The sequence below is a fragment of the Coptis chinensis genome, chromosome 1 (assembly GCF_015680905.1).
Source record: "Coptis chinensis isolate HL-2020 chromosome 1, ASM1568090v1, whole genome shotgun sequence".
Classification (NCBI taxonomy): domain Eukaryota; kingdom Viridiplantae; phylum Streptophyta; class Magnoliopsida; order Ranunculales; family Ranunculaceae; genus Coptis; species Coptis chinensis.
The window spans coordinates 50,526,188-50,552,672 of NC_141456.1; the positions used below are offsets into that span (position 1 = coordinate 50,526,188).

Below are 26,485 nucleotides of genomic sequence, written 5' to 3' on the forward strand. Positions count from 1 at the left end.
AATTTCATAATTTTTTGAAATTTATAAATACGTTTTCTGTACTATTTTTTTTTGTTAAACAAACACTAAATTTTATGAAAATACTTTTTAATATGCAAATCTAATTGAATTATGCTAAATTAATCTAATTATTCTAAATATGCAATTTATACTATATGAATTCCTAAATTAAAGTAATCTAAATTAAATATTATATCACCTAATCAATTTAGAGCGGCAACGGCGCCATTGAAAAAGCACACAACACGTAATTATTTGTGTCGTTGTTTATGTTACGTATCTTTTGCAAATCTTACTTAGCCTATTAAATATTGATTAATATATTGGCTAGCAAGGTATCAATCCTACTCTAAATAACTAGGTGATGATAATAAAAATTCCTAATCTAAGTTACTCTAATGGATGCAAGTAAAAGATGTGGCTAAGTAATGACGAATATATAGTTGATTTGTTTTGAGATGTAAACTAAGCATAAACTAAACTAAATTAAATATATTAATATGAATCAAGAGAGAATATCTTGGGAGAGATGAATTCACCAAAATCATAGAATTAGTCTAATAGATCTACCTATCATGCTTAATATAAATCACCAATAGAAACTCACCATACCTACAAACTTTATGCTCATAACCATGATGATAATATGTAGCTTTCAACGTGCTTTCTATCTTTCCATTAAATACTTCTTCAATCTCCAATGATATCTTCTATCTAACCAAATTGTACTTTAAGTGGTATTCAATATACAACTCTAGGTGTCATGGAAAATCCACATGTGGCATTAACCATACAACTAATTGAGGTGCCATAAAGAATCCAATCATCACACTAGAACACTAAAAACCAGAAGAAAAGAATCTAGGGTTTGGGGTATTTGACTCTACACAATCTTGAATTACCCTAAGACCTCCTAACCTCCACAGGAGCATTAGATAAATGGACGAATAAGAAGAAACTCAATGAGGGATTTAAACTAAAACATGATAGAAGAAGAACTAAACTAAAACATACGAAAAAGGCTTCATCTCCCCTCCCAAGAGAAGGGAGATTATCCCCTCATACTATGCTATGAACACAATATGAAAAGGAATAATCTTTATTGCTATTAATGGTGAAAAGGTCTGAACTTTCTTCTCTCTTAATTCTAGATCTAAGATGAAAACACTAAATTTCCTAGATCATATAAACTGAGGTTTTTGTGCCTTATATATTGGCTTACATTCTCGTCTGGATAGATATCCGAATCCTATGTTTATTTGTGTCAAACTCTCTATAATCTTTCTAGAAGCAGTCTTGGAAAAGTTAAATTCGGTTGGACCAAAGTTGGACGTGCAGGTCCACTTTGCCCTGCAGGCTATTTCCCAAGCTGCAGCTTCTGACAGCTTTCAGTTTCCTAATTCTTGTGAAACTCTGACTTATTTTCCATGTTGATCTCATCTTACTATGAAGTCAAAATTAAGGCTTTGAGATCAGATTGAAGACTCTTCTAACTCAATTATTATCCTCTTTTAGAGTCTCATTAGGCTTAGCACTTATGGAGACAAATATGACATTTTTGCCCTAGGCCTTTAACTGTAATTCCCAGTAACTCCTTTTTGACTTGTTTGACTTCTTTTCCCTCCATATTTCACATTTAGGTTCTTTGACCTGGCAAAACTCAAATTGCATCATATTAGAATATTTAAATATAAAATGGAGACTAACATACACATAATTGGGGTTATAAATCATTACTTTTGAGCACTTATCAGTGCGCGGTAGTCCTTCCCACCGAATGGTTCCCACAGTCCCCTTCATGCAATTATGCCAACACCTCCGATGCCAATCGCAGCCCCAGACATTTTAACAAGGGCCCACTAAAGTTCTTTCGGTATAATTCCCCTTCCACCAGCACATACCGCTGGGACGTCTGTTCCAACCTTCTCTTTTCCTTCTTGTCCGAAACCTCCTTTCCATCCAAGAAATATCTGATGGGCTTCATCCATCCCCCTTCCTCTTCCGTGACCTGACACACCTCTACCACCTCTTCCGTGCTCGGCTTGTCCAATCTCCCTACCCGTATTGTCTTTTCCTCTGATCCGGGCATGGCTGCCGCAACATACGCTAGTGCATCCGCATGTCTATTCTCACTGCGACCCAGATGTACAAATTGGAGTTTTACAAATTTGCTGGCTCTCTCGCGCACCACCTTCAAATACTTTGCCATTCGCAGGCATCGAATAGCGAACCCTCCATTAACTTGACATACCATGAGATTTGAGTCTGAATATACAGTCAGTTCCTTCACACCCAGATCCTCGGCCATTCTCAGTCCTGCTATCATTGCCTCATACTCAGCTTCATTACTGGATGCTGCAAAACCCAACTTCATTGTCTGCTCTATTCTGTTATTATCAGGTGTGACTAACACTACCCCTATGCCGTTGTATGCGTCGGTGGCAGACCCGTCTGCGAATACCCTCCATCCATTCCTCTTGTCCCAAGGGTCCAGCTAGTCAAACTCCCCCTCCCTCTCTGGTTCCATAACCATCTCTTCCCCCCAAGTGGGATCTTCAGCGGGGAACTCGGCCAAAAACTCCGCCACCGCCTGTGCCTTCTCCGCGATCCTTATCTGGTATTGTATCTCGTATGCGCTAAGCATCACTGCCCATTTCAGCATTCTTCCTGATTTTTCAGTCCTTAATGCTTGTTTGAGAGGTAGGTTTGTCACCACCACCACGGAGTGATAGGGCTTCAGCTTGAGAGCCGAAAAGACCACCAGGGATTACCTCTCAATCCTACTATACCACGTCTCTGCATCCAGTAGTGTTTTGCTTTGAAAATACACCGATTTCTCCACCCTCTCTACCAAACGGACCAGCACTAAACTTACTGCATACTTGGTGGCCCCTAAATACAACTACAACTTCTCCCCCTCCTCGGGCTGAGACAATAAAGGCGCCTTGCCCAAATACCCCTTCAACTCTTGAAATGCCTCCTCACATGTCGCGGTCCACGAAAAATCTGTGGTACCTCTCAACAATCGATACAGTGGCCTACATTTATCAGATGACTTGGAAATGAATTTGTTCAAAGCCGCCACCCTTCCAGCTAACCGTTGTACCTCCTTAACGTTCTGCGGTGAAGGCATTTCTATTAAGGCTCTTATCTGCTCTGGATTGGGCTCAATTCCCCGATGAGTCACGATGTAGCCCAAGAACTTTCCTGTGGCCACTCCGAAGGTGCACTTCTCTGGGTTTAACTTCAAATTGTACTTCCGCAGTATCCCAAACGTCTCCCGTAAGCCCTCTAAATGCTCCTCCTCGGACATGCTTTTTTCTACCATGTCATCTATGTATATCTCAATTCCCTTCCGAATCTTGCTTTCAAACATTTTCTCTCCCAATCTCTGGAAAGTGGCTCCAGCATTCTTCAGCCCAAATGGCATCCTTATGTAGCAGTACGTGCCGCCTTCTACCACAAATGTTGTCTTCTCCTGATCCGGCCCATACATCGCGACCTGGTTATACCCCATAGACGCGTCCATGAAAGAGAATATTTTGTACCCTGTCATCCTATCCACCGATTCATCTACTCGCGGCATGGGATGACTATCCTTCGGACACTCTGTGTTCACGTCCGTGAAATCTACGCACATACGTACTTTGTCGTTCTTTTTCGACACCGCGACCACATTGGATAACCACTCGGTGAATTCCATTTCCAAAATTATTCCAGCTCCCTTCAACCGCGCCACCTCTTCGCGAATGCTCTCCGTATACTTCGGTCAAACGCTCTGCATCTTTTGCCTTAGTGGTTTGGCATCTTCCCTCATGTGTAACTTATGACATGCAAATTCTGGGTCTAAGCCCGTTACATCCTCAATGGTCCACTCAAACATATCTCTATTTTCTGACAAGAATTTTATCAATGTACTCCTCCAGCCCTCCGGTAGACTGGACCCTACCGTCGTGAACCTTTCTTCCTCCCCGTCCCCAATACTTACCACTTCGAGTTCATCCAGCGTCTTCGGTCCCTCTGCGGGTTCCAACTTTCTCTCCGTGGGGACACACTGTAATTGCTATGTCTGCCTCTTCCTAGGGTGGGAACTTTCTTCCTCTGTCCCGTGGACCAATCACTTCACTATACCCCTATGACTGTTCTTGGCCGTCACCTGATCCCCGCGGACTTCATATGTGCTCGTCGGAGTAGGGAACCTTATAACTTGATAGTATGTGGATGAGACGGCCTTCATCTCATGGATCCATCGCCTCTCTAAGATCGCGTTGTATTGTGATGCGGAGTCCACCACCATGAACCGCGCGAATACTGTCACCGGACCAGTGGTAACCAGCAACAAGAGTTCTCCTATAGGCTCTATCATGCTTCCATTGAATCCGTATAAATTAGTCCGCAGAGGCCTCAACTGCTTAGGATCCATTCCCATTTCTTCCAATGCTCCTTTGAAAAACAAGTCCACCGCACTGCCACAATCGATCAACACTCTCTTCACCAGGTAATTGCCCATCGCCACCGTGATGACCAACGCATCCTCATAGGGAGAGTCTACTGCCCGCAAATCCGCCTTGTTGAAGATGATCATGTCTCTGTCCTCTGCTGACCCTACCCTTTGTCTTGGTATATCAGTCCCCTTGTGGATCTGCTGGATGCTCGCGGTCCTCCTTACTCGATCTCTGTGGGCATTATGACTTAGCACCTCCCCACTGAAAATCACGTGAATTGTTCCCAATATCTGATCCTGTCGCGGCCTACATTCCTCATTCTGTGCATCCCTCACAAACTCTCTCTCATTTTGCCCTTTTCCACCAACCTCTGGACCATCCACTTTAGTGTGTAACAGTCGTCCGTCTCATGGTTTCTCATCTGGTGGTATGCGCAAAAGGGTTTATCTGGTAACTCTATTGGCGTGTTCTGCGGCCCTTCATACCCTTGCAAGTTTTTAATCAACAGCAATATTTCTCTCAAGGGTCTATTCAACGGTGTCACCTCTATCTCCCGGTACGACTTCCTTTCTCTGTTCTCCCTTCGAGCCATTTCTCGGACTCTTTCCGCCCTTGGAGGGTGTCCGCGGTACCCACTTTCCCTTTCAAACGTCCTTTTCCCTTTGGTGCTCCCTGTCTTTCTCCAACGACAAAACAGCTTTCCCTGACCTCTTAGACTCCTTTTGTAAAGTGTCCTCATACCTTATGTATTTTTCTACCCGCGGATATAGCTCATGCAAGGTTGCAATCTCGTTCTTCGCTACTGACTGATGCACTCCCGTTCCTGGCCACAACCCTCGCTCAAACGCAATCACCGCGGTTCTCTCATCCAGATTCTCGACCTTCAATGTCTCAGCTTTGAACTGACACAAATATTCCCTTACTGACTCCGTTGACCTCTATCTCACATTGAACAAGGCTGCGATGTCCACCGCCCACTTCTTCTGGTGTATAAAATGATCTACAAATGCTTGCTCCAACTCTTGGAAATTCTTTATGCTCCCTGTTGGCAACCGATAATACCAGTCCGACACCCCTCCCTTTAAACTGGTCGGGAACATCATGCATCTCAGCCCATCATATCTTGATTCTTGCCACAATGGCATCTGCTGCCTGAAATGATGGATGTGATCTGCTGGGTCCCCCTTACCGTCATACCTCTCAAATCTAGGCTGATTAAAACGCTTTGGGACCTTCGACGTCCAGATGACGTCTGCTAACGAATTGCGGTTTAGCCCCGCCACCACCTGACTAGCTGCTCCTCCCCGACTCTTGGCCTTCTGCTGGTTTGCTTCCCTATCCTTGTTTATTATCTCTTGCACCTGCTCAATTGTCAAGCCGGTCACCGGGTTTTCAACGAGGTTTGGCTCATCCTCTTCCTCTTCAGAGCTATCGCTCGCCTCTCCATCTACGCCTTCCTCTTCTCGTTCTCTCTCTCTTCTCAACCCCTCATTCTCCTCTCTTAACCTCCCTATCTCCTCTCATGAGTCGCGTCTCGTCTGCTTCCGGCTCCTCTCTCATGCCTCCTTCTTCATCAGTCATCGCCTCTGGTGTCAGTTCCTGCACCGCCACTCTCTTCGGTCTGCCTACCCGTTTCTTAGGTGCCATTCCTATTTTGCTTTTGTTCTTCTCCCCACAGACGGCGTCAAATGTATGAACCTAAAATCTCTGCCTATTCCTATCTTTTCTCTCTCCCCCCCTCTTTTCTCTAATGCGGCCTCCTCCCTTTTTTTCTCTCCTCTTCCTTTCTTTTTATACCCCTCCCCCTCCCTCTATGTACCGTCCATCTGTCCCCTCATCTGACGGCTCTCCTCATTGCCGTACCACGGCCACGTCTGCCTCTTAGGGTTCTGCGGCTCCAATCCCCTGCTCCCCATGGTAACGTATTAAGTTGCTTCCCTCTCTTGTCCCCGACTTCGGTCATTACTCCTCTAATGGGTCACCCCTATCCAGTCCGTTCCCCTTCCCTTCATCCCACGGCTATTACTTGTGCCACGTCCACTCTCTAGGGTTTCGCAGACATGATCCAGTACTTCCCGGCCTACCTTGTTTCACTACCTTCCCCCTTTGTCCTTATCCAAATCCCGTATCACATAATGGGCCACTACATTAAATGTGCTTTTAGAAATTGGATTGACATATATTAAATGTTTGGAAATACATTTTTCACTTCATTTTGTTTGACATTTATTTTAGTATATCAGGGTAAATGATAATTGAATTTATTTTTGGCTTAATTACATAAATATCGTACATAGGTCATCTTAACACTTGTATCAACATACATTTTTTTTAACAAACGTATCAATGTACTATGCCCGATTTCACAAAAATGCTAATCTATTAGCATCCGTCAGTTAAATGATGATGTGTCCGTTAAATGATGATGTGTCCGTCAGTTAAGTGATGATGTGTCCGTTAAATGATGACAAAAATACATCATCATTTAACGGACACATCATCACTTAACTGACGGGTGCTAACAGGTTGCTATATATTTTTGTGAAATCAGGCATAGTACATTGATACGTTTGTTAAAAAAAATTGTATGTTGATACAAGTGTTAAGAGGACTTAAGTACTTTGCATATTTCTGTAATTAAACCTTTATTTTTTCTATAGAGATTAATCTTACATATGTCTATCATTATTATTTTCTTATAATCACTGGTTTGTTGTCTTAAAAACTGATCATTCTGAGCAATGTAGGGGTTATGGTTTGTAAATGAGGGAGGGAAACTTGTTGGCAACTTCTTATACCCCCAACACACACACACTAAAACTCAAAGTTAGGATTTACATAAACAAGTTGAATAAGAAGGTAGGTATCCTCTATGGGCACCTCCCATTTTGTGTTGGACAGACCCCAAAAAAAAAATCTGGACTTCCCGTATTAAATAAAATCCGGACTTAACAATTCACGTGATTTTTTTCTCTCCACTTTTTTCTTATTTCCGACCCACACACCCTTTCTCCACTTTTATTCATATTCTCTCCCTCTCTCTCTCTCTCTCTCTTCTAACCAATATGCACACTCTCTCACCTTTCTTCTCTCTCATTTCACTCTTTCTTCCATTTCCCCTTCAATCCCACCAACCCAATCTCTCTCTCAAATCCCCCTAATATCTCATTTGTTATTACTATTAATCATTTTCTTACATAATGTATTTCTCATTGCTTTCAGGTATGAGGATTTCGATAGTTATAGATATTATTACCAGTATTGCACGATTTATGGTGAATGGAGGTGTGCTCTAAAGATTTGATTTTATTGTGGGGATTTAGTAGTGGAATGCTTGCCAGAGAATTAAAAAACCTGTTATGTGGAACTCTTGATGTGTTTTTAGAAGACTTCGAGCTTAGATTGTTGGATAAGAGTTGTGTCATCGTAGTTTTTAAGAAGCCTCATGCAGCTGAGGAGTTTCTCAAGGTAATTGGTTCTGGAGGTGTTGGGTATGATGCTCTGAGGGATTTGATATCGAATGGTAGAGAGCAAACAGAGTATGAGGCTTACAAGAGGGTTTGTGCATCAGCTATTTTGGAGACAAACTTAGCTGATTCATTAGACAAGACCTTAGCAGAGCAAACAGATGATATTTTAATATCTGATTCAAAAAAAGTTGTAGATGTATACTGGAGCAGTGAGTCAATCATTCTAGATGAACTCTGAAATTACAATCCTCATCTTCTTTTTCTATCCAAAAAGCTTTGGTGATTATTTGCATACAAGAAAGCTGCTCAGGATTTGAGACGTTCATTAGAAGTGCTATAAAGTATTCTTCATTCCTAGAGTAACAAAAATGGCTGGTACGTTGATAATCTTGAACATAATCAAATGTGTTGGACTGCAGGAAAGATGGGAACAATGAAGAACTATTGCGGGCTTGTGCTTTTTGTATGCTTTCAGGAACAAGAACGAAGACAATTTTCCTTACTTCACTGGCCATTAAAGAACTGTTTATGGGTATATACGTTTTTTTTTTTTTTTTTTGAATTTAGATGTTTATTTTTGTTCCCCAAGTTCCATTAGATGTAAATAGGTAATATATGACCATATGAGGACCCATCACTGTAATGTGGAGAGAGATTAGAGAGAGAGAGTGTGTGGATTAATTGTTCATTAATAATAGAAGTCAAATAAGAAGAGAGGGAGACAGATAACTAGAGAAGTAAAAGTGGAGAAAGAGTGTGTGGGGTCTGTGGGGGAGAATAAAATCAGTAAAGTAGAGAGAGAGGAGAGAGGGCGTGAGAGTAAAAATGGAGAAGAGTGTGGGTCCCAAGAGAGAAAAAAGTGGAGAGAGAGAGAGAGAGAGATGAGAGATAATAAAGAAAGGATTGGTCACATGAATATTTTAAGTCCGGATTTTATTCAATACGGGAAGTCATTACTAGAGTATATATATATATATATCGGGCTCGCTCGCATACTAAATTGACATACGCATTCCAAAAGCAGATTTTCACATTGAACTAAGGGCTAATTTTTGGTAGAGATGACTTACCTACTATGGATAGTATCTCCACAAAATATTAGCTCAATTGGATGTCTCTAGTATTGTCAAAAAGGTGTTTAAATTCTGGACAAGACTAGAGACATCCAATTAAGCTGATTTTTTGTTGAGATACTATCCATAGTAGGTAAGTCATCTCTACCAAAAATCAGCTCTTAGTTCAATGTGAAAATCTGCTTTTGGAATGCGTATGTCAATTTTGTATGTATATATATATATACGATTAGGCTATAATGCCACCCTTATCTCACACCCTTCTTGGTCCCTCATATCTCATCTCAAGATCATCAGATCTAATTCATTTAAAAATCATGAAAATTCAAAATTTTAAACTATTTCAAAAACAAAACAAAAAATGAAAAAACGCGAAATTGGGTTATTCTCCACGCGAAATTGGGTTCTTCTTCTCCATGCGAAATTGGTTCTTCTTCTCCACGCGTCTTTTCCTTATGCTTCTAAGTTTCGTTGTAAAAGAGGTAACTTTACTATCCTCTCTCCTCAATTTATCTACTGTTATTAATTTCTTCGTGTAATTTTCTTAGATAGGAATGAGTTGACATTTTTTTTTGTTCTAATTAGACATTGTATGTATAAAGTGGTCTTTGACTTTGTTGCCCAAATTGACCAAGCTTTATTTGTGAAAATTTGTGCCTCTTAGCCAGTAATGGTTATTGAGAGGAATGAAGAACTTGGTGTTACTTAATGTTTATGGATCTTGGTCCAAAATAGTCCCTGAAAATTCTTCTATACACACCCCTGCTTGTTACAATGGACTAAATCTAATACTCTATGTTTGCACTAATTTGTGTATTATGTTTCCAATGAAGTTGAAAGTTGCAACTCTAACACGGGTCGGTTTAAGGTGGTGTTTCAAGGGATAGGTAGGATAGTTTGAACACTTACAGGGGTGGTTGATTTAATGTGTTGTTCACGAAGAGATCAGGTTATAGTTTGGTGCCAGTTGATAACTGTAAATTTCTGTCGTTGACTCCTAGTAGCGTCATTGATTTTGATTTGTCGTAGACTCCCATATTCAATTTGTCCAAGTAGCTTCAGTAAGTAGTCACTAATGATCTGTAAAATGGCCCAAGGAAAAAAAATCCCATATTCAATTTGATCTAGTAGCTTTAGTAAGCAATAACTAATCGGCAAAGTAGCAGTTCCAACCAAAGTTTTAGATTGTCTATTTTCATTGATTTTGGTACCCGTAAACATCGTCCAACATCAACTCATATTGCATTGAGACTGTCATTTGGCGAGCCCTTTTTAAGTCTCTAGGTTTGCTTGAATATTTTTTCTTGCTTTTAGTATATTGCTAATGAGAATTCCGATGCATTAACATATTTCTCTATTGGAGTGGACAGATGAATAGTTGAACGTTGTATAATGAGTTACATGTGGATAACGTTGAATTTTGTTTTTTTGCAGGTCTTACTCTGATAATGATGTTGGTGGAATTAGGGAGCGAAAACCTCGAACTCCATTGCGAGAAATGAAGCTGGAGAGGATTCTAGGAAGGATGTCTCATTTACAACTTCTTCTTGATCGATTTTTAGCTTGTAGACTGATGGGTATGGCGAAGAGTTGTCGAATGGTGCTTATTGCATTGTATCCAATTGTTCAAGAAAGTTTTAAGTTGTATGGAGATATATGTGAAGTGTTGTCAGTGTTACTTGATAAATTTTTCAATATGGAGTATGTGGAATGTGTGAAAGTTTTTAAAGCTTATGCTATTGTTGCTAAACAGATTGATGAGCTTGTTGGGTTTTGTAATTGGTGTAAAGATACTGGTGTTGCTAGATCTTCAGAGTATCCTGAAGTGCAGAGGATTACTGATAAGTTGTTGGAAACTCTCGAAGGATTATTGATGAGCTTGTTCGGTGAACTCTGTCAGAGTTTTAACTAGCATTTTCGGTGAACTCTGTCAGAGTTTTATTTAATTATGTGGAGTTGTATTTAATTAGTAGACTAATTGTGAATTTGAAGCTGGTTTGAAGTTTTTTTTTTTGTATGATATATGTTTGGAAATATAGTTGTGTTTGTTTGGAAACCATGTTTTGCAGTTGGAACTCTGTTTTTGTTTTTACTGCTGGCCATTAACATGTATTCTTATTCACTTTTCAAGTTTCAATAGTCACGACCAAAAAAATTTAACCAATAACTCTAGGTACAAAGTGCATTTTTTGTACAATGTGTACTCTCCTTACATACAAAGTGCGCTCTAAGAAACATGTCAGAGACCATCTCTCATAATGAACAACACAAGGTAACATGTCAGAGAGCTCTCACAGTGCACCACACAAAAAAAAAACTAACTGTCAGAGTGCTTAGATTAATGAACACTAGGTAACCTGTCAGAGAGATCGAAACAATTGCAAATGCATTCATTTCAACTTGAACAAACATATATAGAACATTTCATAGACACCAAATTCAACTTTCAAAGCATATAACTTGTTCCACAATTACAAAAATATCACCCAAGCAAAATGCATCATATAGTATCATTTTTAACATTACATTTAACAACTAGATGAGAATGAGAATTACTCAAAATATCGTGAACCAGAATATAAGATGTGTAGGTCTCAACCTAAGCTCCCAACATTTGTCACCACTTCAATATGCTCGACATAAGAAGATACCAAGCGACCTTCTATATTCTCACCTTCCACAAAATTATGGTAATCAAGCTACTTTCTCTTATTTCCAAGTACCTTTTTCTTAACCAACAGAGTTCTAACACCAAGTTTCTATACTGCTTGTGCAGCTTCCTCAGAGATGTCGTTATTCTCCAAATAGATACAGTTCCAAAGCCCCAAGTCTAACTGATGGTTACCTCCAGAGCAACATCATTCAAAGCAGAAGCTACATCCAAAGCAACTTAAGTCGAGCACTCCTCCACAATTTCCACCAAAAACCCCAACTTAGGATAACTCATCATCGACAACGCCACACGACATAGTGAAAATCTCCTTCCTTCCACACCCAATACACCATAATCATTACATAGTTTCATTCCATCTACGATCAAGTAATAACACATATGACACCTTCAAATCCAATGTCCAGTCTAAGATAATAACACCTTAACTAGCCGCTTGATAATACACAAAACCGTTAAGAGAAGACAGACCAACAACAACTTAAATATTAACATTCCGATTGAGTGAATTTCTGAATTAGTCGTTATCCTCCTTGTGCAAATAGAAGCTCGACTCTCAGTTGGGGAAAATGTTGGAGCTAGAACAGAAGAATTTTTATATTTCAATTCATCAGTTATATTCGACGACGACGAGCTTCCACAATAATTTTCTTCATCCGCCCACTTAAAATACGTACATTTCTTATCGTCAGGCAAATGTTCAGATTTTTTTTTCGCAAACACAAAAGTTCGTCTAGGATTCCTTTTGGTTCTCGAGACTCTATTAAATACTGAACTTCCACATATAGGGCACCTTATTTATAGATCGAATTTCACTGTATAATTAAAAAATATCAAAATATGCAAATGTAAAATCACCTGAATATGTAATAACTATCGAACCCTAAAACAATAACATTAAAAAACAAATGAACAAACAAATACCTAAAAACTAAAAGCAAAAGTGAACCGAAACTAAAAGCAAACCGAAACAAATGAACAAACAAACAAATTCTCTGAGCAAACTAAAAACTCTGACAAGCTAAGAACTCTTAGCAAACTAAAAACTCTGAGCAAACTAAAAACTTTGACAGACTAAGAACAATAGTAAGGACTAGCTATCAAATTTACTCATCTCCAATCAATGTATTCAAAAATACTACAAGATATCCTCACCAAATACACACACATAAATTGAATATCCAAATGTAATGCAATCATCGATTTGAATTACTATATTTACAATAAACAAACCAAAGATTTCTTTGTTTAATATGATAATATAACACCAAAATGCCCTCCCATAATCACCATCATCAAAAAAAACACACAACCTTAAATTGCACTAATAAAGCTTGGCCAATTTGGGCAACAAAGTCAAAGACCACTTTATACATACAATGTCTAATTATAACAAAAAAAAAATGTCAACTCATTCCTATCTAAGAAAATTACACTAAGAAATTAATAATAGTAGATAAATTGAGGAGAGAGGATAGTAAAGTTACCTCTTTAAAACGAAACTTAGAAGCAGAAGGCAAAGACGCGTGGAGAAGAAAAACCAATTTCGCGTGGAGAAGAAGAACCCAATTTCATGTGGAGAAGAACCCAATTTCACATTTTTTCGTTTTTTTGTTTTTTGAAATAGTTCGAAATTTTGAAATTTTGCGATTTTTAAATGAATTAGATCTGATGATCGTGAGATGAGATCTAAGGGACCATGAGGGGTGCAGTGTGAGATAAGGGTGACACTATATATATATATATATATATATATATATATATATATATATATATATATATATATATATATATATATATATATATATAACATTAGTCATTGCTCTAAAAAATATGTTTTGTATTGGGCACCTCCCCAACTATCTCAAAGTAAACTATTGCAACATTCTATTGCCCTTACCCTCTTTCCAATCATCATCATACATTAATACACCCCATAAACCCAACTCTCTTTCCGTCCATCTCTCAAAATTCAATTATTTACTCACTTCTCCCAACCCTCAAAAATCAAAAAAATTCCACCACTTAATGATGAAGAACATATTAAAAATCAAAATTCGTCCCCCACTTAATGATGAAAAACATTTTAAAGTAATTTTCTTGTATTTTTTTTAAATAAAATTTAGTTGGTTAAAGTAATGAAATTGAGAAGCAATGTAAAGATTATCCCATATTAATAAATTGTTCACAATTACAACAAAATTTCAAACAATTTTTTAAAATCTAATCAATATAAGTTTGAAATTTAATCAATAAAGTTTGAATTTCCTAAAATGTTTGAAATTTCGACATTACAATATCGTTTATGAGAGCTTTGTGCGGCCTATACAAGTCATTTGTGACCCTTGCCCTCAATTGTTTTGGGCCTTGAAAAGTTTGCTAGAAATATTGGCTTGGGGCGACACCACCAAGTAGTTTGGGTTGAGGTGATGAGGCTAGCTAGGCCGTTTGGCACAAATGTAGACGAAACACCAATATATGATTAGACCATGTTACTTGTATAATTATTTTGCTGCAATAGAGAAAATTGTGGGCATTGTCACTTGGCAGGGTAGATGGTATTTGATTATCTGGAGTTTTTATAACTTGATTTGTAACCTTGCACTAGGAAGAGAAAGACTGAGCGAAGTAGCTAGGTGGATCATTAGTTGATGAAGAAGTTTCAATCTATAAAATTCCACTTGTTCTAGCAACAGGTCGACAAACATGACCAAAAGACGAACCCAGGTAAGCTAGAATCGCTTACATCCGATCCAGAAGGACTACTAGGATTAAGATAAAGCCCAGAACCACAAGGCTCAACCATGCCAACGCTTAAACGGCCTGGTATATTGATCAATCCCACCATATTCACTAGAAGATTTGCGCTTAAGAGTAGAATTTCAGATATTATTATTAGTGTTATCAATGCGACTATTTAATAAACGAGCAATCGTGGCCCATATGTTACCAAACTTGGCACGAGCACAAATAATAGTATCATCTTCTTCAGGAGTGAAGGCTTTGTGTTCAGAGGAGAAAGCTAATTACACCAACAAGAAAATTTAACATCAACATTCTTCAATTCATCATTTCTATTCAAACACAACAACAAGAACCATAACAAATCCATCCAAACTAGCCAAAACTTCAAATTCTCATCTGATACCTTCACAAATCAAAACCCTTGTTGAGTTGTTGAAATCACCATCGTCTCAACAACTATCTATTATAATTTCAATCTTCTTTGCCGAATCTTTAATTTTTTGACGTGAAATCAAACAATTTTGAGATAAAGAGAAAAATATGGATGAAACACCAAGCACGAACACCCAAAAAAAACACGAAAAGAATAAGAGATGGAAAACTGTTAAAAACCGGTTTCTTGATTTTTTTTTTTTTTTTCTGGTTGGGTTTTTGGTGTATTGGATTCTATGTGGTGCCCAGCACAATTGCAGACCCCAAGTTGGGTCGGGGTTTGCCCTATACAATTTGGGATCTGTCAATAATATGACCCAATAAAAATGATTATAATTAAACATTTACAAATTTAAAATAATATTTATTTTTAAATCTAAACTTGCTATTTTCCATTTTATTTTGTCCAATTGTAAATGATCTAGTTTAGGGTTAACAAATTTCGTACCAAAGTCTCATGTAAATTGTTCTCATTAACTATCTTAATTTCAAATTTTACTCAAAAATTCTACAAATGTTTAAAATTTTGTACAAATATTAATATAAAATTTGGTGAATGCGGTTAGAGAGTGGTCGAAGAGAGAAAAAGAAAGGGGGTCGAAGAGAGAAAAAAAAATGAAACTGGTTTCTCGGTAGCAAGGCTAGTGACTAGTGGGAACGATTTTCGCAGATAGAAACTCGCCACTCAGGCTGAGTCCAATGGCTCCCTATCCCTTTAAAAGTAGTGTTAAAGTCAATAAAGTAGAGCTAAAGTCAACAAAATAGAGCTAAAGTCAACATATTTTACTCTATCATCATTAAATGTATATATCTGAAAGGTTTTTATATCTATTTTTACTTTTATATATATATAGATATAAAATGATAGAAGAAAATAGAAATAGAGATAGAGAGTAGAATATTTTGTATATATAAAGAGGAAATTAATAATAGAAAATAAAATCTGTTGATTTTAGCTCAACTTTTAAAAGGATAGGGAGCCATTGGACTCAGCCTCACAAATAACGATGCGATCTACTATTTGTGTGTAGAATAGAAAGAGTAGAGCGTGAGACCTGATCCTTCGTCCTTCCAAAGCTGTTTTGCGTAAGGGTGCAGAACAACCTAGCCTCACAAAAAACAAAAATCGGGAAAAGAGCAAAAATGGTTGACTTTTAAGTAGGAAAAAAAACGGCTCTAATGTCCACACAGAAAAATCCACGTCTAAACAGCAAGAAAAGTATGTACCATTTAGCGAGACATGATCAGTTTCTGCCACTCGTAGTAAAAGTTGTACGGTAATTAATTAGTACCGAAGTAATGGCGAAAGAGAAAGCAAAAGAAAGAGAGAAGAGAGAGAAACGAAAAATCTCTGAGTAATCCAGCCAGCTAAAACTCATCAGAGAGAGAGAGAGAAAGCTTTATTCAACTTCTCCATTTCCGATACATACAACACAACCGACAGTATATTTATTGTTCTCATCTGCTTTCTTTATTTCCTTCTCCTCACTCTTTACCCTCATCATCTCTCATGGCTGTCTAGCAACACTCCTGAGATCTACTTACTTACTGTTAGGTCTTGCAAAAAACTTTCTATAGTTTTTTTTTACTGGAACAAAAAATGTATGGTGGTGGAGATTGTCAAGTAATGACGTCAACCCTGGGAGGTGGGAACGTAGGAGTGAGTTCAGACTCATTATTTGACTCACCTATTCGAAACCCTAATCATCATTTCAACTTCATCTGCTCTAACTTGCCTTTTCATCACAATCCTTTTTCTACTTCACTTATCCCGGTACGAAAAAAAAAATGTCTTGTCTTTCTTTTTGTTTATATATGGCTAAAGTAAAAATAAGTTTTTAAGCTCACTGGACTACATGTACAGAAAGAAGAAGGTGGGTTACAGACAACGTTGCGGCGAGGTGGTAAGGAAGAAGAGATGGAAAGTGGATCAGTGAGTGGACTTGTTGTTGAAGAAACTGCGGACGGTGAGCAAGATCAAGACAATGAACAACTACTACTACTAGAACAGCAAGAGCAACCCAAAAAGAAACGGTATCACAGGCACACGGTTCGGCAGATTCAAGAGATGGAAGCGTAAGTTTTGCTTGCTAGATGCACTATTAAAGTTCATTGCTGTTTTTTGTTGTTATTAATGGGTTGTTGTGGTGTTCATTAGTTTGTTCAAGGAATGTCCACACCCAGATGACAAACAGCGTATGAAACTCAGCCAAGAACTTGGACTTAAACCTCGTCAAGTTAAGTTCTGGTTCCAAAATCGACGAACTCAGATGAAGGTGGGTGTTCTTAGCTTTCATATATACTTTCTTTATTATGCACGTTTTCCAAGCAACAATGGTAACCATGCGTACTAAAATTAAACTTGTGGATGGCTAAGAATTAAGAAGAAGTTCATTAACTTTGGCTCAACTGTTTGGTTGATACTCATTAATGACCAATTCTTGTGCTTCTTCCTGTTTAACCCTTACTCAATGTGATAATTAACACAACATAAGCTTTGCTGCTTTTTTAAATTTCACAGCATTTTCTCTTGTTATGCTATATGTTTAGGCACAACAAGACAAAAGCGAGAATGTGATACTCAGAGCCGAAAATGAGAACCTTAAAAATGAGGGTTTCAGACTACAAGCCGCATTGAGGAGCATATCCTGTCCTAACTGTGGAGGTCCGGCAATTCTAGGAGAAATGTCATTTGATGAACAACATCTCCGAATTGAAAATGTCAGACTCAAAGAAGAGGTATTATTTATTCCTTTGCTCAATGTTTATGTTGATAAATATTTGGCTAGCTAGGCGATTTAAGGAGCACCAAATGGTGTATATTGAGTTGTTAATTCTTGATTTCTTTTGAGTTGCACTTATGGCAAATTGAGTAGCAGATTAAGTTGGGTAGTTGCCAAATTGTAATGCTCTTGCCGCAGTTCTTTAGTTTGAAGTAATCCAAGCTTGGCAAAGATTTCTCCATGAATAGATAAACCTTCATCATGTATTATGTTTACTTCTCACGTTACTCTTGACAATACCCAATGCAAGTATGCAATTGCAAGAGGCAAAACTATGTACTTCGGCTCTGTTCATATATTGCACCACACTTTGGCTTTGTTCTTGGCTCAAAATTGTTAATTACAGAAAGAATTTGGAAGGTGAATCACTTTAGTACGTAAACGTTTAGTTTTAGTTCTTGATAAGTGTCAAACCAAAAAGATAATTATTCTAATTAAATTTTTTGAGATATATTGCAGCTAGAGCGTCTTTCGGGCATTGCTTCACGATATAGCTGTAGACCAATACATGCATTAGGACCACCAGCTCCTCTACTACTCCCCTCGGTGGATCTCAACATGAACATCTATGCTAAGAATTTCCAGGAACAAATAGGGATATGCACTGACATGGTTCCAGTACTTTCAATGCAACATAACTCAAACCTTGCTGGTTGGAATCAAATTATGGAACACGACAAGCATTTGGCAATAGAATTTGCCATTAATGCAATTGATGAGCTGATAAAGATGTGCCAAATGAGCGACCCACTATGGGTTCGTAATAGTAATGGGACCAAGGAGATTCTTAACATGGAAGAACACGCAAAGATGTTTCCATGGTCTGCAAACTTCAAGCAACATAAGGGAGAATTCAGGACAGAAGCCACTCGTGATAGCGTTGTTGTTATAATGAATAGCGTTACTCTTGCTGATGCATTCTTAGATGTTGTAAGTTCTCAATCTCAAAGAAAGCTACGTTTAAGTTGTGTAATACATATATGCTTTCGGAATAGATTGTAAAACTCAATTACATTGTACCCTTTAGTGTTGAACGAATTTCACACTAAGAAAAAGAATTTGGAAGTGGTCAGAGGTTATGGCAGACCTCAATCTGCATTGATTTGAATTTTTAAATACAATGATCCCTTCTTGTCCTCCGATCCTCAACATGATATGGAACACTAGCATCTAAAGGAGGTATAAGGAAGGAAATTAAATAGAGTCATCTGGTGATTATCTATCCAGATTGATGACAAATATCCATCTTGCATCTCCTTTAGATTTCAGGTTTTCATCTATAGTAGAGGAGGACAAGAATGGCCCATTCTATGCAACATAACTCAAACTTTGTATTCAAGGTTTTAATGTATTGCAGGTTGTGGTCTGTGTTAACCTCTATTTACTTCAAAATAAAAAATAAAAAAAGTAAAATAAAATAAACTCATCTGGTGACTTACAAAGTTTAGATAGGTAACCAGCAGCCAGGTTACCTTCTCTATAAGTATGTAGTATATTAACTCTGACAAATGAACTCTTAAACAAAACAATTGCTGCAAGTAGATTGTAACAGTATTGTGGAGGCTTTTCAGTTCTATTCATAATGCTTACTGATCTTTTGGGAATCTGATACTTACCTCTAGTTTTCTTATAACATTGTCTCTAGCAGTTTTGAGCCCTTCAGCTATGTGAACTAGCTCTTAGAAGATAACTGATTTGTTAGAAGAGGATCAAATACAGTAATTAAATCTGGACTTGATAACAATTGAGTGTGAGATTAGCTCAGAAAACTTACCGGCCTTCTTGTACATTGTAATGCATGTTTCTAACATCCTGTTTGCTCGTTTTCTGTATGTCTGTAATTTTACGGTAATTAACAAAATCTGAGTTTTCCTTCAACTTTAACTGGATTAGGATTTATGTCTTGTATGTGATTTCCTAAATACACAGGACCAAAAAATTCTCATAAATAAAATAAGAACAACATGACAAGGACTAACTAACTCTGCTTTTATGGGAGTCGCATGAATTAGGTGTTGCAAACGCTTGAGGTCTTGATGAAGAGTCGCTCTACTTTATACCTTGCATGCCAGTCCCATTTATCATTAATCAACTTATATGTCTTATTTTTTCTTGTTCCTTTTGGTTTTGTTGGATGAAATATATCTATTATGTATGAAGAGCTAGCAACATCATCGTATATCCAAAGTAGGTTCTTAGTTGCTGACACCAATAGTTGATATCCAGTCTAGCTATATCTTGTTTGGCCTATGATTAGACATGTGCTTCTTTTTTCAGAACAAATGGATGGACCTTTTCCCTTCCATTGTCTCATCAGCAAAAACTGTTCAAACTATAACATCTGGCATATCAAGTCATCCCAGTGGCTCCCTTAATCTGGTAAGAATATGGTGGACATTTGAACCTCCAATTATTGCTTTCAATGTTCATATCTTGGTCTACAAAAGACCGAATGCACTCTGTACACTCTTACCGTCCATTAAAGTTTGTTCTATTCAATCTATTGGCAGATGTATGCTGAGTTGCAATTTCTCTCACCTTTGGTACCTACGCGTGAAGCGCACTTTCTTCGCTATTGCCATCAGAATGTTGAGGAGGGGACTTGGGCAATTGTTGACTTTCCCTTTGATAGTTTCCAAGATTCCTTTCAGCATTCCTTACCTAGATACCAGAGACGACCCTCTGGTTGCATCATACAAGATATGCCGAATGGCTATTCAAGGGTAAGGTTCATATATTACATCGTTTTATTGACATTTTGTTTGAATTGTTTGGGGATTTTACTGACGCGCTATTCATAGGCTCTTCTCCATTGAAACGAAGCCCTCTCCTTTGTCTGTAAAGTAACACTCTAAGTCATTCTGTTAACTTAATTTTCCTTTCCTTGGTTCCCAATCAGTCCCCACATGGATCTGCCATTGGTTTCGATGTCGACCCACATATCATGCCCCGATAATAATTTTTCACTTTTTAAAATCTGGATGTATTGTCTTGGCATATTTGAGCATAAAGTCATCAAGGTAGTATTCAAGATGATTTCTTTATACAGGTGACTTGGGTAGAACATGCTGAGGTAGAGGATAAGCAAGTCCACCCGATCTTTAACCACTTTGTAAAAAGTGGAATGGCGTTTGGGGCTTCACGTTGGTTAGCTGTCTTGCAACAACAATGTGAAAGGTTGGCAAGTCTCATGGCTAGAAATATTTCTGATCTTGGAGGTGATTTTCTCTCCATATTTTTAAACTCGGAGGGCTTTTCTCCATCTAATTTTTTCCTCTTCTGTAGCACTGGATGCATCTTCCGGCACTTCTTAACATACATATTTAATATTGTTTTTTGCATGTGTATAATGGAGGAAAGTTTTATCTGATGCACTAACGTAGTGATAGGATACATATGGACTTTCTATGCATCTCTGTAACATGCCTCTCTGTTGCACTGATCAGTAGGTTTAGTATTAAACAAGTGAACGACACATCTTTTGAAATTAAACAATTTAGTCATTAACCCAATTTGACTTTTTTTTTTGTAGTATGAAGAGGATAGACTGTGAACTGGGATCTTGGACATATTTGACTACTTAAGGTTTAAAGTACGGAAGCACAAGGCTTTCATAAGAAAATAGTATTGAACTAAGTCACATTGACATGGATGCCCGTGTCGGTGTCTGTCATGGCAACCTATATGAATGAAGTAGGACATGGGGTAGGTTGCAGCTAATTAAAAAGAAGACGATTAGTATTCATTAGTTACATAACTGATTCTTGGACTCATGACCTTACAAAGTGCCTACTTACAAATAAATAACTATGAATATCATGGAGTTATAACTACATTAACAGATTATTTTCGTAGTTTTTTCCAGAAGAAGTTTGAAATAGTATGCACAACGTGTCTGTGTGTCCCAACACGTATTTTTTTTAAGAATATGAAGTGTCCATGTTACTTTGGCATTGAATAGGTACAGCTGTAAGTGTGCCACACAGTCTTTTCTTTCTGTTAAAATGGATAAAGGATTTACTCGCATCTATTGCGAAGCATCCAGACTTCCAACTTGTCCCTAAGCTGTATTTCTAACTTCTAACAGTTCGGGCCCACAGTCTATACATAAGAGTTGTAGGATGAGGAACCCTATGCCTGAGCGGAGAAGATCTATATCCTCATAAAATATTCACGAACACAGTTCTTTGTTTTAACTGCTAAGGTTTTCTTATGCAGTCATACCCTCTCCAGAAGCGAGAAAGAATCTGATGAAATTGGCTCAAAGAATGATAAGAAGATTTTGCTTCAACATCAGCACATCTGGAGGTCAGTCATGGACAGCTATATCCGATTCGGCAGACGAAACTGTTCGTATAACCACCAGGAAAAATGTAGAGCCTGGCCAGCCCAATGGCCTGATTCTCTGTGCTGTCTCAAGCACTTGCCTGCCTTTCAGTCACCAACAAGTTTTTGATCTTTTGAGGGATGAACGACGTCGATCTCAGGTTCGTGCCTAGTTGTAGGAGAGTTACAAAAATAAGATCTTGAAATCACAAGATAGATTATATGCTATATTGTGAGTGTTTGCATCATAGGACCCAAAACCCGTGTACACTTAAAAGACGTAGACATATTTCTTGCTACAAACATATTCACCAAGTAATGGTGCAAATACACTACACTGGCTCACCTAATGGGTCGAGGCGTAACTTGTGACATAGTGCCTCTCTGGAATATAAGGTACAATAATCAGCAACTGATGGTATTTTTTTCACAGTTTGATGTTCTTTCTAGTGGGACTTCGTCACATGAGGTGGCTCACATTGCAAATGGCTCTCATTCAGGAAACTGCATTTCTGTTCTTCGCATAAATGTAAGATTCCTAAACGAGGCAGTAGATTTCAGAATGTTTCTGGTCAGTATTTTCATTATGATCTGATGTGTTAAATATGATGCAACTAGTAACATTATGGAAACCTAAGGAAAAAAGGACAAAAGTTTTATCTCGATAGTCTAGAGTTCCAACTATCAAGTGCATTTCAGGAAATGCAAGTTGAATATTTTGTTGTTTGCGAAATATTTCCGTAGTGCAGCTACATGTTAGTGCTCCTCGTTAGATATTATCTTGCACGTTGTAAGTTACACATGGTAGATAACCCTCTAATTGCTCATGCCAGTGATGGATTATCTCCTTCTTGTTGCCTCGTAAAACTTTTGAGTCATTCTAGCATCCAATGAAGGCTTACACCAAAACGACTTGATTCCAAGCCGTGATTTTTTAGGAGGGTGGCCTTGAGGTCTGGAGATACTCATACCAAATAGTCATCTCGTTAACCTTGTGTGTTTTGCCAAGTGAGAGATTTTGGAATGAAGGAATTTTTGGTAGGATGATCTCCATGACATCATGATTATCCATCTCGTTTATATGATGTAAGAAACTGCCGGACTCTTTCTTGTTAGAGTGTCCAATGGAATAATTCATTTCTTATTATCTAAGAAAGATTTAACATATATTGCTTTTTAGATATATAATTCTGACTAGCCTGCGCCCAGCCTGTTCCATGGTTGTTGCCCATAGAGGCCTTAGTTGAATTTTTTTGAATGAACTAAATACATGCAATATATTTAATTAGGCTATTATTAGATGGTCCACGTGATAAGTTGAAAGAACTGCATGAGAGACATGAGATCAAAGAGTGGTGGGCTAATGGCCACCACACTTCCCTTCTGTATTAAATAGATTTCCATTTGAAAATTGTCCATTTCTTTTCTTTATACTTGCAGGCGCCCACCAACTCATCCCAAAATGTAGAACTCATGCTGCAGGAGAGCTCTACTGATCAATTTTCCAGTCTCGTTGTATACTCTACCATCGATGTTGATGCTGTGCAGCTAGCCATGAGTGGTGAGGACCCTTCTTATATAGCCCTCCTCCCATTGGGATTTGTTGTTACTCCATTGAACAACAGGAGTAGCATAACTAATAGTGGGGATTCTATCAAATCGCCAGACGATGGAAACAGTCCCACGCCTAGTTGTTTACTTACAGTTGGTCTCCAAGTGCTGGTCAGCACCATTACATCAGCTAAAATCAACCTCTCAAATGTCACCAGCATCAACAGCCACTTATGCAACGTGGTGCAGCAAATCACTTCCGCACTCAGGGGAGGCTCCTTGAGTGAAACCACGTTAAAATCGGAGGATTAGTATCTAGTTGCACCTCGGAATCACCCAAAATTTTCATTTCCTTACCATTAACTTTCCTTAAAATGCCCTTGCTCTAGAGACTGAACAGACAAGACATTCCGTAAGTAATGAGCATATATAATGGGAAACATGATGAAGGGACCACGCTGAGGTACATAGTTGGCAAGGATGGTCATTTAAGCGACATTATGACAAGTTAGAAGCCTGCAGGAAATTGCGTAAATGTTATCTATGACAAGGGTACAAGATAATGGATATGAGATCCAAGGAGTCCATATCTAAAGATTTTAGTCTCTGAAATCGCGTCAGTGCTACCAAGGGTATTTTATATGGAACTTTTACATGGAAAGAGATGAAGGTTGTTGGTGATTGTTGAGGATGCTAGAAGGACCGACTGTCTAGAAAATTTGGTAGCTTTTGTTGTTTTAGAAATGTTTGTATTTTGTAGAAAAAAAACTATGAAATTACAGATAAGGAGAGACTATGGAAATGGAGGAGTCAAGAACGCACCAGTTGTGATCCTTGTTGGTTTCAGATGGGCTGGCTAACATGGGCATTGATGTTCAATGAGCTGGCTAGCCTGTTATCCGTCTGCATGTACTGCAAGGGTGGTGGTTCGGGAATTGACTTCTTCTGCCTTCCTAACTTTATTGTTGTTGTTGTTGTTTCACTTGTCATTTAATTCCAGTTGACTCTACTGCTTTTTTGTTAACTTTCTTGTTTTCGGTGTTTGAGTATTGAAAACCCATAAATGCGCTAAGGAGACCACCACAGAATGCACTGTGCTCTTGCCTGTGCACTGAGATTTGGAATCCGCCGGACAATCACTAAAACATCTTTTGGGCTGTTTAACGCCTAATTAAGATACTAATACTTTTGTTGTTTTGTGATTTGGTCATGGATGATTTCTCTTTTAATTCATATATGTTGCCATTGATTTTGGTTCCCAAGACAGTAGAAAAGGACTTGGAGCTAGCTTCTAATTACATTAGTGACACGTCAAATATCAATTTCTCAGATGTCGTGGTATTTCGTGACATATCACCCTATTTCAAGAATCCAAAATCTCGCCAATTTCAATTCTTACCCGGAGATATAGGATTTGAATTTAATCTCCCTGGTTAACAATTGGTCCATTAAAACCCCTTCAAATCGTAACAACTTACCAAACCTCCCTCCTTTTTAGAAAATAGAAAACTGACAAAAATACTCCCACTTAAAATCCGTGAATCATTCTATTTTCTCTCTTCCTTCTCACTTCTTTCTCTCTAGCTTTTTATATCTAAAATATTTTCTCCTACAAATCTAAATTCACATAGTACAGAAGAATAAAGTTGACGAATCATCAACAAAAAATATGAAAGCAACAACAGATAAAATAAAGAACTCGATCTACAATTTCGAAAAAGCTGAAAATCCAAAAAAAAAAAAAAAAAAAAAAAAAAAAAAAAAACCTTTAAATTCTAGAAGAGATGGAGATGAAATTGAGAAGATGACTGATACAAAAACTACGGTGAACAAACCAAATCTGGTGAGAATCTTCAACATTTAATCATATTTTTATAAATTTGTATGAAAAATTAAAATGAATTTTTATATGTGAGTTAGTTTGTAAATATGAATTTACATTTGTTTAATAATTTTACTCTGTATTTTATAGTTTTCATAGTTTTGCAATTTTATGTTTGGATTTATTATGCATTTTTATGTTTGTGTATGTAGTAGTTTTAGTATACATTTTTATATTTTCGTAGTAGTTTTTACTCTGCATTCGTAAATTTGCGTAGTATTTTTACTATGTTTTTTTTATGTTTATGTAATATTGTAATATGTGGTGATAGTTTTACTCTGTATTCTTTTAAATTTTGCGTAATAGTTTTATTATGCATTCTTAAATTTGCGTAGTAATTTTACTTTGCATTTTCATGTTTGTGTTGTAGTTTTACCTTGCAATCTTAGATTTGTATAGTACGTATAGTATTTTTACTCTGCATTATTAAATTTGCATAATAGTTTTACTCTGCACTTTTAACTTTGCATGGTAATTTATTTATGCATTTTAAAGTTTGCATATATAATCTTTGTTATTAATTGGTTTTCTCTCATTGTAACAGAATATAAACGAGCATAAATCGTACAAGACCTTTAGAGCTTCCACATTACCTACGTTTGGTTTTGTGGCAGATTTTGAGAAAAGGCTTAGTTGATCATATCCCAACAAAGAACATATGATCCAAATTAAGAATGAAAGAAATGATGAGTTGATTTTTGTTTAATCAACTCTTGGTGGATTTGTTAGATATTTGATGTAATAACTACTTTTGTTAGAATTATGGATGTAAAAAAGTTGATTTGGCTTAATGTGTTGTTGGTAGATGATGTAATGGGAATCTGTTTTATCTTTTCAGTTGGTAAAATAGTTGGGTTTGTTTTGTTTAAGAAATATATACCGTGTAAACATAATTTTGCATAGGTTATGATTTATCTGTTTTCTCTATGAAAATATAACTTTTCATAGGTCAAGTTACTGTGTAAATTTAAATTTATATAGATCAATTCCCCCTGGCCGGATATCGGTTGTAGTAATCTCATCACAGAAAATACATTTTAACTGGTCGTATAAAATTACATGAGTTCGTTCTGTCAGATGTTAGATTGGTCAATTTCAAAGAAATGC

The 26,485-nt window shown here is 37.5% G+C and overlaps 3 protein-coding genes and 1 long non-coding RNA gene across 4 annotated transcripts; 2 read left to right on the forward strand and 2 right to left on the reverse strand.

Moving 5' to 3' along the window:
• Positions 1-1,804: 1,804 nt before the first annotated feature.
• On the reverse strand, positions 1,805-2,374 carry LOC147524429 (uncharacterized). The gene has a single exon (XM_086574797.1). The coding sequence runs from the start codon at positions 2,372-2,374 to the stop codon at positions 1,805-1,807; it is 570 nt and encodes a 189-aa protein (XP_086430923.1).
• A 1,743-nt stretch (positions 2,375-4,117) lies between these two features.
• Positions 4,118-5,037, reverse strand: LOC147524430 (uncharacterized). Its single transcript, XM_086574811.1, has 2 exons — positions 4,814-5,037; positions 4,118-4,706 (listed from the first exon to the last, which is right to left on the reverse strand). The coding sequence occupies exons 1-2, from the start codon at positions 5,035-5,037 to the stop codon at positions 4,118-4,120; spliced, it is 813 nt and encodes a 270-aa protein (XP_086430937.1).
• Positions 5,038-16,096: 11,059 nt separating this feature from the next.
• On the forward strand, positions 16,097-24,693 carry HB-7 (homeobox-7). The gene is made up of 11 exons (XM_086603174.1): positions 16,097-16,610; positions 16,701-16,912; positions 16,995-17,112; positions 17,387-17,575; positions 18,079-18,549; positions 19,897-19,998; positions 20,130-20,342; positions 20,669-20,837; positions 21,838-22,106; positions 22,379-22,474; positions 23,386-24,693. Exons 1-11 carry the CDS (start codon positions 16,437-16,439, stop codon positions 23,806-23,808), a joined length of 2,436 nt encoding a protein of 811 aa, XP_086459300.1. The 5' UTR covers positions 16,097-16,436; the 3' UTR covers positions 23,809-24,693.
• Positions 24,694-25,083: 390 nt separating this feature from the next.
• On the forward strand, positions 25,084-26,271 carry LOC147524432 (uncharacterized). The gene is made up of 2 exons (XR_015196954.1): positions 25,084-25,339; positions 25,923-26,271. It is a non-coding gene; the product is annotated as an uncharacterized LOC147524432 (long non-coding RNA).
• The last annotated feature ends 214 nt before the right edge of the window (positions 26,272-26,485 follow it).

Excerpts from the sequence above, each read along its gene's own strand:
- HB-7 (XM_086603174.1), top strand. The coding sequence starts at position 16,437 with ATGTATGGTGGTGGAGATTGTCAAGTAATGACGTCAACCCTGGGAGGT. Across the intron at positions 17,113-17,386 it reads ATCGACGAACTCAGATGAAG|GCACAACAAGACAAAAGCGA; the intron begins GTGGGTGTTCTT and ends CTATATGTTTAG. Across the intron at positions 17,576-18,078 it reads ATGTCAGACTCAAAGAAGAG|CTAGAGCGTCTTTCGGGCAT; the intron begins GTATTATTTATT and ends GATATATTGCAG.
- LOC147524430 (XM_086574811.1), bottom strand. The coding sequence starts at position 5,037 with ATGGCTCGAAGGGAGAACAGAGAAAGGAAGTCGTACCGGGAGATAGAG. Across the intron at positions 4,707-4,813 it reads CTAAAGTGGATGGTCCAGAG|TGGGGAGGTGCTAAGTCATA; the intron begins GTTGGTGGAAAA and ends CGTGATTTTCAG.
- LOC147524429 (XM_086574797.1), bottom strand. The coding sequence starts at position 2,374 with ATGAAGTTGGGTTTTGCAGCATCCAGTAATGAAGCTGAGTATGAGGCA.